At 38.3% G+C, this 13,824-nt stretch overlaps 1 protein-coding gene across 1 annotated transcript in view; it reads right to left on the reverse strand.

Moving 5' to 3' along the window:
- The window catches only part of cacna1ia (calcium voltage-gated channel subunit alpha1 Ia), a 229,265-nt gene that overhangs the window by 34,372 nt on the left and 181,069 nt on the right, over window positions 1–13,824 (reverse strand). Inside the window, 10 exon segments of the mRNA XM_051106068.1 lie at window positions 561–712; window positions 2,623–2,815; window positions 4,827–4,916; window positions 5,197–5,322; window positions 6,489–6,615; window positions 6,710–6,888; window positions 9,428–9,496; window positions 9,679–9,802; window positions 11,507–11,607; window positions 12,792–13,268. Coding sequence (XP_050962025.1) covers window positions 561–712; window positions 2,623–2,815; window positions 4,827–4,916; window positions 5,197–5,322; window positions 6,489–6,615; window positions 6,710–6,888; window positions 9,428–9,496; window positions 9,679–9,802; window positions 11,507–11,607; window positions 12,792–13,268 — 1,638 coding nt within the window.

The raw sequence follows: 13,824 nt of genomic DNA on the forward strand, positions 1-13,824 counted from the left end.
TGTTACCCATTTATTCACTGCACTTTTAAGCTTTTATTTTGACAGAAAATGCTGTAGAGCTTTTATTTTGACGGAAAAATCCAGCTTCAGTGAAATCAACCTTACAAAAATGCATCTCACTACAAATCTAGTGAAATGCTGTAATCATCTGCTGTGAAAATAAGGCCTAACTGGTGGCCATTGCATTCCCAAACACACACTAAACTCACAGTACATGCAATAAGCAACTATAAAAAACTGCTCTGACTGTGAACGGAGCCGTTTTGAGGCAAGGAAACACCGGATCATGAGCTGACTGCCTGAATGAAGCATGTTCTGCTTTCTGTTTTAGTTAATTTGACAGATACTGTACCAAAACATAATAGCCAAACACACTACTTTAAAGAGCATTTATGTTAGAATATTTTAAGAATCTACACTTCTTGCCTAGAAGACCTATATTGTTTCATACTGTCATGTGACCACGATAATATTGAGGCAGTTTTGCTATCACAATACCACGATATTGATAATATTGTTACATCCCTATATAATAACAAAAAATAAATAGATTATCTTACATGAGGCTGGCTGTAGTGCTCCAGTGACATAGTCACAACGTTTACACAGATGATGAAGGTGATGAAGATGTCCAGGTAGTGACTGGTGCACAGAGTGTGGATCATCAGTCGCACATGACTGTAACTGGCATAGTAGGGCAACTTCTGAGCCTCTGAGAGAAACGAACAGATCAGGTTAGAATGAGCACCTTTTGGCAGCAAATACATAAAGCTGAAGAGTGTAAATTCAGCAAATGGAATTCAAACAGGTTTCATTAAGACTACTTCATCGACATTTGGCCAATCAAATACATAGTCCCACCCCCAAACTCATTCCATTGGTTCAGCCAATTCTGTGATGCTCCAACAAAAAGAGAAATGCTTTGATAGAGCTACAGAGCCTCAGTGTTTACACATTTCTGAAAATCAACCTGCTGGTGGATTACTTGTGCAATTATCTCTGCACATTAGATTGGGAAAAGAGAATATTTTATCATTATCTAAAGTTTATGTATGTGATGAAAAGGCTACTCTCTGGTCCATAAACTAGATTTGTTTTCTGCAGAGGAAAGATGCATTACAGAACACACCTGTGCGGTCTCTCCATCTGGCTAATGTTATTATGAGATGTCTGGAGAATTAAACTGGTTGTTCAGCATATCATGTGCAAATCAAATCATCTCTTTTCATTTACAGTCACTGCGCTCCGTCGTTCCCCCTCCTTCCACCTTTCCCTTATGGACTTCATTCTCTTTTCCGGGGGTCAGTGATATTTTATTATTTATTTTTACAAAAGTCTTTTCCTATTTGTAATGTTTTAAATGTATTTTTTGCCCTGTTGATTCTGTCGTCCTGATTTATTGCAGGTAAAATAAGTATCTAAGTTAAAGGTATAGTTCATCCAAAGATGAAAATTACCCTATGATTTACTCACCCTCAAGCCATCCTAGGTGTATATGACTTTCTTCTTTCAGGCGAATACAACTGGAGTTGTATTAAAAAAATGATGTTTGATAACAAAGTTCGGGAGGAGCATGATCAGATAATCAACCGATTTGGCACAGGTGCAACTCGTCTAGCTAGCACAAGTCATATATAAGCACACAGCCGACTTACCTCCATCATTCGACTGTTTTTTCGGCATCCCCCCTCCACCCCAACTCCTCACTCTTAATCCATCCTCATCCTATACTTGGGACGGGGGGAGTTCTCTGGGTTCGGGCCATATTCCGGGCTCAGAGCCTTCCCCCAGGACAGCACGCCAAAATATACTTACTGTTTACTCAACCAGATTAGATGTGAGGGTGAACTCGTGAAATGCTATTTAAGTGAATGGTGGTAATAAAGTGCATCCGTAAATCATAAAAAGTACTCCACATCACTCTGAAGGGTTAATGAAGGTCTTCTGACATGAATTGTGCATTAGTACCCTGTTGAAAAACCAGCATATGCTGGTTAGGTATGTTCTGAAGCATGCTGGTTTGAGCTGGTTTAAGATGGTCGTGTGTTGGTCATGAGCTGGTTTAAACTGGTCATGTGCTTAAACCAGCACATGACCAGCTAAAAACCAGCTCAGGACTAGCTAAGGACCAGTTTAAATCAACTCAAACCAGCAGGCATGCTTCAAAACATACCTAACCATATCTTACACAAACTCATCGATTTGCTTCTGGGGGCCTTTATTAACCCCCAGAGCTGTGTGGAGCTCTTTTTATGATGGATGGATGCACTTTATTGGACTTCAAAAATCACCAGGCATTAACTGCCATTATAAAGCTTGGAAAAGCCTGGACATTTTTTTAATATAACTTTTATAATATTATTTTTGTCTGAAAGAAGAAAGTCATATACACCTAGGACGGCTTGAGCGTGAGTAAATCTTGGTGTAATTTTCATTTTTGGGTGAAGTACTGTATCCCTTTAATTCAGTTTAATAAGAGGGTTTTACCCAAACTAAAGACAGTATTAAATTGAACAAGAGGTGGTGTTATCCAACTTTATTACTCTTTTATTGGCCAGACCCATTTGAAACAGTTTCCACGGCACATGATTCCTGCCTCTCATCTCTTTTTCTCTTTCTTACTCCGTCTCTTTTTCTCCATGCGTCTCAGTCGCTTCTCCTCCCTCCTCTTGGCCTCCTCCACCTCCTGGTGCTGTCGGCACTTGTGGAAGTTCTCCACCACCACCCCAACAAACATGTTCAGCACAAAGAAACTGACGATCAGGAGAAAGGAGATGAAGTACAGCAGCATCCAGGGGTTGTTATTGGTTATGGGCTGATAAATGAAGAGACAGAACAGAATGGAAGAGTTAGGAACAAGATAAAAACTTGATTTAATGAAGAAAATGTGAATGGTGATTACTATAAGCATTTGCTATGGCGCTCTGGGTGTCCACAAGGGTGCTTCTTTGTGTTTTCTAAGGTGTCGTGGGTATTGATAGGAATGTTCATTGTCTGCCAAGTGAAAATCGATAGCCACTGTTTGTAAAGAAATGTAAGGACACCTCTCCTCAATAAGTTGCATTATTTCAGGTATCATTCATTTCCGTAGCACAAACCAGGCCGGATGGGTTATTCGTCAAGATCTGACTAGAACAATGAGGAACGATAATAACGGCACTTTTCTTCACAAGCGCTACTGAAAAACGACACACGAAAATGTTCAGAACAGGGAGCTGCCTAAAATTTATTTCAACAAGATAATCAACACAGCCTTGTGTAATGCAGACACTCATAAGCTTGAGGGAAATTGGTCAAATTATGGTAAAGTGAACTTAGGTGCAGCTTTTACTTGGTTGCTTAGCAGCAGCGTGGAGCGAAACAAAGACGCCAAAGTCTAAATTAGCTCATTGTAAAACACGGGATGAGAAAGCACACGGTACTCTGCACATTTCCATCTGCTTCCACACATAGTTTATATCCTGCAGTGGACTCTGGTGTGACAGAGATGATGCAGTGGGGAAATTACACATGCCATTTAATCCATGAGTTTTTTTTCCCGCCCTGTCTTTGACTCCCTAGAGATGCTGGGCTTCTCCAGCGTGAGAGGGTCTGGCTGCAGGCCTACACTTCATCATTATGTGCCGGTCCCTAACTGATGCAAGCTCACTGCTTTTTGAATCGAGGACTCTTGAAAGTCATTGTTTTTAGCTTCAGAGCCAAAAGCCTGTTAGTATTCATGAAGCTGATTGTGTGTATTCAGGATTAAATATTCACTGTTGAGTGCTTATTCCTTAAAGCTCTTTATTTTAGTTAAAAAAGAAAGTGACTTTTGTTTGGCTCTGACACATTTTAACACTTAATAAGTATGAAAATAACTAATTCAGAAAAGAAATTAAATTTTATACAAAGTTGTTAAAGCATACTTGGAGTATCTTAGATATAGGATGTAGTTTTTAATAAAAGTGGCTACTGTGAAATTTATTCATTTGTGACCCTGGACCACAAAACCAATCATAAGGGTCATTTTTTTTTTAATTTTGAGATTTATACATCATCTGAAAGCTGAATAAATAAGCTTACCATTAATGTATGGTTTGTTAGGATATGACAATATTTGGCCTATTTGAAAATCTTTGAGTTTTCGAATCTGAGGGTGCAAAAAATCTGAATATTGAGAAAATCACCTTTAAAGTTGTTCAAATGAAGTTCTTAGCAATGCATATTACTAATCAAAAATTAACTTTGATATATTTACGGTAGAAATTTTACAAAATATCTTCACAGAACAAGATCTTTACTTAATTTTCTAATGATTTTGTGCAATAAAAAGAAAAATCGATCATTTTGACCCATACAATGGGTTGGCTATTGCTACAAATATACCTGTGCTGGTTTTGTGGTCCAGGGTCAAATTTAGTAGATGCTTTTATCCAAAACAACTTGCAAATGTGGAATACAAGTGATTAATCAAACAGTTTTTCATATATTCAGTTTTCATTTAAATTTTAGTTTAAGCAATTTTATGTACTTTTATTTTTATTCGTTTTTTTTTTTTTTTGCTATTTGGCTTTAATTTTCATTACAGCTTATTTATTTCAGCTTTATTTCAAACCCTAGACTTCTGTATGTTATGAGTTGTGTGTTGCTATTTGTACATTTAAAAGTCTGTGTAAATGTGCCTGCTTTGGGTTAACATTGAGAGAACTATATGATAAACCAACTGATTGTTCACTGTGATACCAATATGCAAATCTAGCACAACATCCATATGACATTGAAAGCACACCATTTATATTCACCAGGTTAGTATTATCAGGATAAACACGTTAGATAAAGAGCATTACCTGCTGGTCCACTGCCACTGCGTCCAAACCATGATACATGATGTTGACCCAACCGTCCTTCGACGCCAGCACAAACAGGGACATCAGAGCCTGTAAAACATAAACACATGTTCATATGATCACATACAAGGACACGCAGAAGTATGGAGATGGGTGGAAAGACAAGTAGGACAAACAAAGATAGATGGAGGTTGAACAGACAAACAGGGTACAAGATCAGATAGACAACCATCTGTGATGTAAAGAACCATGAGGGGTAATTCTGATATAGATGCACACAAAAGCAAACAAAGCAACAAATTTGCTCAGTATGTGGTATTTTGTGAATCTGTCATGTAATTTGATAAGCCCAGTCAGAGAACAAACTAACCTGCCCCAAGTTGTCAAAGTTGTACTTGTGATGGACCCACTTATAATTGGCCAAGAGGCAGTCAGACTTGTTGGTGATGTTTTTGACATCCAGGCCCAAGCAGTAGTAGAACTTGCCTTTAAAAAGCTGTTGAGGCAAAAGAAATGGCACACACTTCATGTCACTCAACGCCACGCTACTCAAGCATCTCTTTATTAAAACTGTCAGAGCAGATGATATTTGAAAGAAAAAGGGTGTTATGAAAGAAGACCAGGACAGAATAAGAAAACATTCGCTATGAAGAACAGAGCAAGATGTGGCACTAAAGAGGAATAACAACTAATAATGAACACAAAATGAAGAAACAGAAAATGAAAAGAGAGAAGGGTATGATTGTGAGATTAAGCAGAAAAGCATAAAAAGACAAAAGCATCAGGATCCCCTGGGGCATCACTGATCTGTTTTTGTGAGGTGAAAGTGGCACAAAAAACAACTTTCAAAATACCCAAGGTAAGATAAAAGAAAGCTTTTTTTCTGCAGGTTATGGGTCCCTGGTTCAAAATCTAAATTATCTGAATTATATTTGCTTTTTAAATAATAGAAATTCTAAGATATAAACACTACAATTCAATTACTTATCATTTTTAACATTTTGCTCACCAGGGATGCATTTGTTTGACCTAAAATCAAAAATACAGTAAGAACCGTAATATTGTTAAATATTATTTCAATTAAAAAAAGGTTTCTATTTATATACACAATGCATTAACGATGCATTAAGATCTGGGGGTGCTTTTTTTATTCGAAGACAAGGGTAAATTTAACTTATTTTGTCTTCTGGGAAACATGTAAGTATCTTCTGTAGCTTCTAAAGGGCAGTACTAAATAAAAAAATTATATTTAGGCAAAATAAGAAAAATGTACACATATTCATTCTGTCCAAAAGTTTACACCCCCGCCTCTTAATGCATGGTTTTTCCTTCTGTAGCATCAGTGAGCGTTTGAACCTTCTGTAATAGTTGCATATGAGTCCCTCAGCTGTTATATGTTAAATATCTTATTCAGGTAAATCAAAAATAACATGCATTTTGTATAATCTCTTATTTTGGTTAAACAATTTACATTTTGCAGATTCTGCAAGGTGTATGTAAACCAACTCACCACAATTTTAAGAGATACAAAAATTTCTTTGTCAAAGACACTAATTTATTTTAAAAAGCTGCACTCAAACTCCAGTTCTGAAGCACCTGAGGCAGCACATGTTTCCTCAGTTTGAATGAACAAGATGTTTCAGAGAGCATCTTGTTCTTTACCTGGACTCCCAGGATGCCAAAGATGATGAAGAAGGCACAGCAGATGAGAACTATGTTTCCTATAGGCTTCAGAGAGGTGATCAAAGTCTCCACAACCAATTTGAGGCCAGGAGCTCGACTGATAACCCTGTCAAAAAGGGAAAAAAGCATTTACCATTTAGCACCTATAGAATTTTAAACCAAGCATATGTTGGCCGACATCAGATGATTTTTGGCTGTACCTGAGGGGGCGCAGTGTGCGCAGAAGCCTGAGAACCCTGAGCACCCCCAGGATCTTAGCCCCGCCCGCCATTGACACAACGATGTCAATCAAAGACACAAACACCAGGAAACCATCCAAAATGTTCCAGCTGCTGCGCAAATACGCCTGCTCTCCAAGATACAAACCCATAGACACCACCTAGAATAAACAAAGAAACAACATCTCAAATGGACAGCATAAAAAGTTCAAGCAGCTCTGTAATGTACATCTTTGTTATTCTGGCGTAACACCGTATGGACTTTGTTCTGGTTCTCTAATCCGATTCTAAATTTCATTTTGATCCCTACTTGTGTGATTTTTCTTATATCTTTGCTAGAATTGATTGAAACATGTATTGAAGTGGAGAAAAAGACAGAGTTTGTGATCTCCAGGCAAGCCAATCCAAGAGTTCTAATTGAAGCCCTAAAATAGTGCTTCCTGTAGAGCTGATTTTACAACTCAACTGAGCTAGGCACAATTTACATTTAAAATCCACCATTTTGTCAGCGGTGAGATGCAGATGTACTTAAGGGAACTGCTGATGGCTGTGAGATATGACTTGCAGATTTGACTGGAAAAACAGCAAAAAATATGAAACTAAAATGCAGAAAAAGTGACGAAAATACAAAATCAATTGAAGTGCCAAGGTGACCTGAGCCTTAGGCCTCCCAGGCAGGTTCTTGTGACACTAACAAGACGAGTGACAGGAAAGAAACACCGTACACGCGCACACGCGGCCTGACGTCAGCATTGGCTAAGGTCTAAAGAGTGAGAAGAGCAAAGAGAGCAAGAAAACAGAGACAGAGAGAATTATGTACTCTTACGAAATGAGATGCCGTACTGCGACACATATCTGCTCTTTCTTGGGATCAATTTGGCCTGTATTAGTCTGACAGTTTCTTTACAATACTGCCAAAGAAAGCCAATAATAAATCAGTGATGTATACCAGGCTAGTACAGTAATGTGACACTCACGCTAGCAATTTAAGGAGGTGCTTTTTGAGTGAGAGCAGATCTGCTTGCAGAACTCCTATTAGTAGAGTGTAGGTGGGTTGGGGACAGTAAAATCAGCCGCTGCCCCTCAGGCTATGTTATACCGGCAGGTATATTTTTGCTGTGGCTTGCAGAATCTGCCTCCCCAAGGATGAACTGTAATTGTTGACTTTCTGGTCCTCGAGAGAAAGGTGGAACCATTGTTTGACTTCTGTCTCTCACTGCACCAACGCTTTTAAAAATGTCCACCGTAAAGCATACGCTCCGCATCATCTTTTATTAACTGTGTATAGGTGGTTGACATGACATTTCAAACGACGACAAATGTATGAAATCTATCTAAAACATCTTATAAAATTAATAGAATTATTAATTTAAAAAAAAGAAAACTATCCATGACACTACATGGGAAAAGCAGTTTGAAAATGGGTGGATGTAAAATAAAATAAAATAAAATAAAAACTTGCAATTATACATAGGACAATCTGTTTGGAAAATGGATGGATGGAAAAATAAAATAAAATAAAATAAAATAAAATAAAATAAAATAAAATAAAATAACATAAAAACTTGCAATTATAGATAGGACAATCTGTTTGGAAAATGGATGGATGGAAAAATAAAATAAAATAAAAAATAAAATAAAGTACCAGTTTGTTCCACTTTCCAGTAATTGATTAAGTTACATAACTGATGACCTACAAGTGCCAAGTCTTTGCAGCTGAATAGACGGGCCAGTCTATACGACTGACTGCATGTGAAAGGGGATACTGGCTCTAATTAATATCATTACTTAATTGCTTGCCATGAGAGAGCCAGCAAATGTAATACCCCGCTCTCAAGAGATCCAGGGGAAAAAGTGTGTGAGAAAATGAGTGAGAAAGAAAGAAAGATGATGAAATGAGAGATGAATTAGAGATACACATACACACACTCTGTTTCATCTACTGGAAAATATTTAGCTAATTACCCATTCAGACGACCAGAGTCTTTAACAATGTCTCCAACAAATCTGTGTGCATGTAATTTTGTTCAATATCTATCAAAGTAATAATATAACGATGCATTATGCAATATTCTTTCAAACATAAAATTGAAAGTTTTGGGATATATAAAAAATAAAAAACATTTTCCACTCTTTGTAGGTCACTGAACAAATGAGCAAATTTGTGACAATGATCATGTGACTCATTGTACAGACGGTAAGTTGTTGTAGTTTTTGTTGAAGCACAAGAGGTACTTTGGAACATCTCAAATTATGCAGGATGAACATGATTGTCAGGTGTAAAAAATAAAATTTTTTTTATAGCTTTTGTTAAGGCAAATGTAAGACATGTACAGTACGTTCATTTTTTAATTCAACTGTGCACTCAGTTTTATGCTGACAATATCATTTGTAATGGAAAAATCGCAAAGATGCAAAATAGAAACATTTTCAGTGGTGGTTTTTTGAACTCCACTGTATGCTATATGTTTAACTAAATGGATTATACTGTACTCAATCCATTAAAGCATGCAAGAAGGAAAAGGTAGTATGTACAGTTAGTATCTACAAATGCTGTGAAAACAATTACTATACTGATCATTTTCTCTTGATTCGCCAACACAGATCAGAGGTATGGCAGAACACACAGGAAGAAAAAAATCTATACATGGGACACTTGAAATCAGCGTAATATATCATGCAGTGAATGTAAATATTTACCTTGAGTGTCATCTCCCCCACAAATATGGCTGTGAAAATGTAATTGGACACGGTGAGGAAAAGCCTCTCCTGCAGAACGAAAAGAAGGAGGTAGAGAGAAAAAGAGCTAAATTATAGAAAGTGTAAAAAGGGAAAAACTGAAATTTTTTCAGGGCTATGAAAATATCTGCTTGTGGTCAACACGGAAATCAGCGATAAATAAAACAATAGGTTAAACAACTGAATCAAAGGTTCATTGGCCTCAGTCTTACCAGGCTGCCCTGAAGGATCTTGGGTCTCTCCAGAGCCACAGTGATGCAGTTTGAGAAGATGAAGGCCAGCACCACATAGTCAAACAGCTTATGGGCTATAATGGACTGGCACAACAACCTGAACCTAAAGAGGAAGGTGGAGGTCAGGAATAGAGATATACAGAAACAAACTAAAAGAAAAAGCTCTGAAACCAAACCAAACCTTGCATAAAGAATAGACTCCTTTTAATAAAAAAATAAATAAAATAAATAAAATCTTACTACCCCTAAACTTTTGAACAGTAGTATACAATTCTCACTTCATCTGCCATCTTAAATGTATTTTTTCACAGAGCTTGTCTCAATGCATTCTGGCAGCTTGTTAGTTTTTGCAACTATTTGTCAAATATCTTAATTCTTCCACTGCGGTCCAAACTTTATCTGGATATTCAAAGACTAGACAGTTTGGAAAAAACAGACTGACAGGCAGAGGGTGGGAATAATCGGCTCCTATCTCGCTGACACAGATCAATATCCTAATCAAGCCACCCTCTAAAGAGCTGGCAGCCCATCAGTTCTATTGATCAGGCAGGGATAGCAGAATAACTGCTAGCCGAGTTACCGTCAGGAGAGAAGAAGAGATGCGCGGGCATCTTTCCCTCTGTGTTATTCAGAGATCAAATCAGTGGCACTATAGGAAACAACCTGTGACACAAGCTTGCCTTTATCTGCTTAATTTCAACCTGTTCTTGGGCGTGGAGCAACTACTCATCTGTTTTGTGCTATAATGAGGTCAGGCTCCATGAAAGACAACTTCCAGCTGCACTCTCAAATTTTGCTTAGACTGACAACATTTGACTCTTCCCTGACAAGCGCCATGAGTAATTTTCAAAGTGTAAAGGGACACGAAGGTGCATGATTGCCAGCAGGTTTTGCTTACGATGAGGTTGTGTGGGACGCAGCAGCACTAGTGCAAAAACATTACTGTAGACCAGATATTTCCAAATGTTTTGTCAGCCCTATGTTTGCATATGAATGTGTCTTAGAATTCACTCCTTTTTTTCAGAATGCATTGAGACTCCTTTTTCCCCCAAAAACCCAAACAGTCTCAATTATCAAGCTGTTTTGATTTTCTGAGCAGTGGTCCCGCCCATGACCGCTGACGGACTGTCCCGTATTCGCATATTTTCAGCCTCAGACGCAATGGATTAGTTTTGTTTTTGATGGTAACGCACCACCAAATACACAGAAAACGGAAGAGAGGGGTGGAGTGAGCAGTAGCTCATTATCATTTAAAGAGACATGCACTGAAATGCACTGCCGTGAACAGAGCTGTTTTTTACAAGGTTAAAAGGGTGCTGTTTTACAAGACCACTGAGGAATTTCAACCAAAGTATGTTGCAGACATTTCATGAAGACATGCTAATAGAGGTAGCTAAGATAGCTATCTTTTTATCTTCATGAAGACAGCTAATAAAAAACTAACAAAGCAAACCAAATAAAATGGCATTTACAAAATGCCATCTTTTTGTTATTACTGACCAGTTTTGCTGCAAAGTCTCTTTGACCACATAAAAGATAAATGCCATTTGATTGGCTGTGAACATAATCACCCAATAGGTCAACCACATATGGCAGCTAAGAAAACAAAACTATGTTTCAATTCGTCTGCTTTTTCTCAATAAAATGAACTAAGAACTTACAGTTAGCATATAACCTGTAAAACTGACTATACATTTTGTGTCAACAAGGTCAATAGATGAAACAGCTTCAAACAGCTCTTACTGTATACTGTACTATGTTCATGACTCTTATGTATTGACATAGAGGAGAAAGGGAAAAGACTTACTTGTTTTGGGGAGAGAAGAGGAAGACGGACCAGTCTTCCCTGGTCTCACACCAGTCTGGTCTGTACACCTCTATCATCTTCTGGATCCGGAAACATAGACTCTGCCAACAGAAAAGGACGTATTTTGTTAAAGATCTGTTGGAAAAATGAGGACCAAGATTAAAGGCCTGTTCACACCAAAGACGATAACTATAAAGATAACGATAAAGTTCTAAAAATCTTTCTTAATATTACAGAATACCAGGGTTCATGATAAAGTAACGATAAAGACAAGGAGAAACTACATTGTTGGAATCACTTTCACTTTTACTCTTTTCACTTCTACTTATGAACAATAAAAACACTGACACCCAATCTGAATCGATCCTGCTATAATGAACTCAAGAATTTAAAGCGGCAGAGTGTGCGCTTAGAATAAACAGATGATATCGCTGGTGTGGATGTTAATATAGTTATCATTCTTGGTCTGAATGGGCCTTAATTCTGCACTATTCAGGATGGAAGAACTTTCTTGGAAATGCGGTTGATAGTTAAAGCAGTTATGAAACGGAGCTTTCCAATGTTTCAGGTCCCTTTGGAGCTGCCACGTTACTCTTAATTGCTTACAAAACAAGAGAATCTGGCTGTAAAAAACAAGAGGCTGGCTGTAAATTAAAAACTGAAATCCTACTGCCATCTGTTAGCGTTCCTCCTCAATAGATAATAATTGGGCGATTTTCATTGTGTAGTTGATTGTATGTGCAATTGGCTCTGCTTCAAGAAGATTTACAATGTGTGCAGACACTGTTTTACAGGGGCCAATCTATCTTCTCACCAGAAAGATAATCCATAAAAATTACAATTTAAAAGCCAATTGTCATTTTGATCAAAACCAATTTGGTTCCAACACTTCCCATCCTTCCACTGAACACCAACGTCTAGAGCTACAAAAATGACAAAAGTCTTCTGAAGCCTTACAATACCATTTTGAAGTCTGAGGACTTTTTAAAGGGTTAGTTCAGCCAAAAATATAAATTCTGTCATCAATTTCTCACTCTCATGCCGTTCCAAACCTATAAGAGCTTTGTTCATCTTCAGACACAAATTAAGAAATTTTTATAAAATTCAAGCTTTTTGATTGCATAGACAGCAATGTAACTACCACGTTCAAGGCCCAGAAAGGAAGTAAGGACATTTTAGCTAAATGCCTACTTTTGTGTTCCACAGAAGAAAGTCAGCCATCTGAGTTTAAAACATAATCAAGATGGTAAAATGACCCTTTAAAAAATTTTTAGCGGACACTTACATAGTCCAGCTCATCATCCAGATCCTCCCTGTCCTTGCGTGTATTGACCTGAGGGTAGACTTCATTGATGATTTGTGGTTGGACTGATGGTGTCTTCCCATTACAGTCCTGGTGCTCTCCAACGCTTCCCAGACCCCCAGAGAAGCTCTTCTTGCGTTGCCGGGGATGCAGAGGAGGCAGGGCCGGTCCAGGCACCTGGAGCAGCTCAGGAAGCTCCAAAGAGAGAGCCCGCCGCTCTCTGCGGGGGATGAAGCGTCTAGAGAGCAGAGGTGGGTGCAGGGGAGGGGGCGGAGGAGACAGCAGGGACTCCTGCTCAGCGGGGCGAGAGTGAGGGCTACGGACCCTTAAACTGCCTCCGCCCCCCATCCCCAGGCATCTAGAGGATCGACCCAAGCTGTTCCAGCTCGACCTGCGACTCCATATTCCTGGTCGTGCGGGCCGTCCCCAGTTGTTGTACAGAGAGGCTCGTCCAGGACACTGAAACACATGCAAGCTAAAAGTCAATATATGAACATGAATTTAAACACACATCCATGTTTTATCCCAAACACACAATATAAGACTAAAATAACTAATTTGTTTTTGCTGCAACCATTGTATTTTTGCAAGCAACACTGTACCAGTTCTAATGCCACGGCAAAAGTTTGAGCAAAGCATGCTAACTTTTCAGAACACTATTTAGAGCAGTGGATTTATTTATTTATTTACAGTACGCTGCTGCCACACAGATCTAATAAACATGCGATTTCTAAAAGTATAAAATTAAATTTATTTGCATATCAAAACTTGGCATAACACATATTGTGCCTGTACTGTCCATAGGAAGCTGGTGTTTGGATTGCAGTGGTGGGATGATGCTGTACAGAAAAGTTTGCATTAATCTGCTGTGACTTCCATAACCTAAAACCCAAAACCATCCCATACAATGCACTGAAGTTTTGGTTGTTACATGATTTACATAACTCCTGGTGAATCTGACTAAAACAACAGACAGCGCTTACAAATAAACCATGCTTTCAACTCATTCTTAGCA

Source organism: Labeo rohita, chromosome 3 (assembly GCF_022985175.1).
Source record: "Labeo rohita strain BAU-BD-2019 chromosome 3, IGBB_LRoh.1.0, whole genome shotgun sequence".
In the NCBI taxonomy this organism is placed as follows: domain Eukaryota; kingdom Metazoa; phylum Chordata; class Actinopteri; order Cypriniformes; family Cyprinidae; genus Labeo; species Labeo rohita.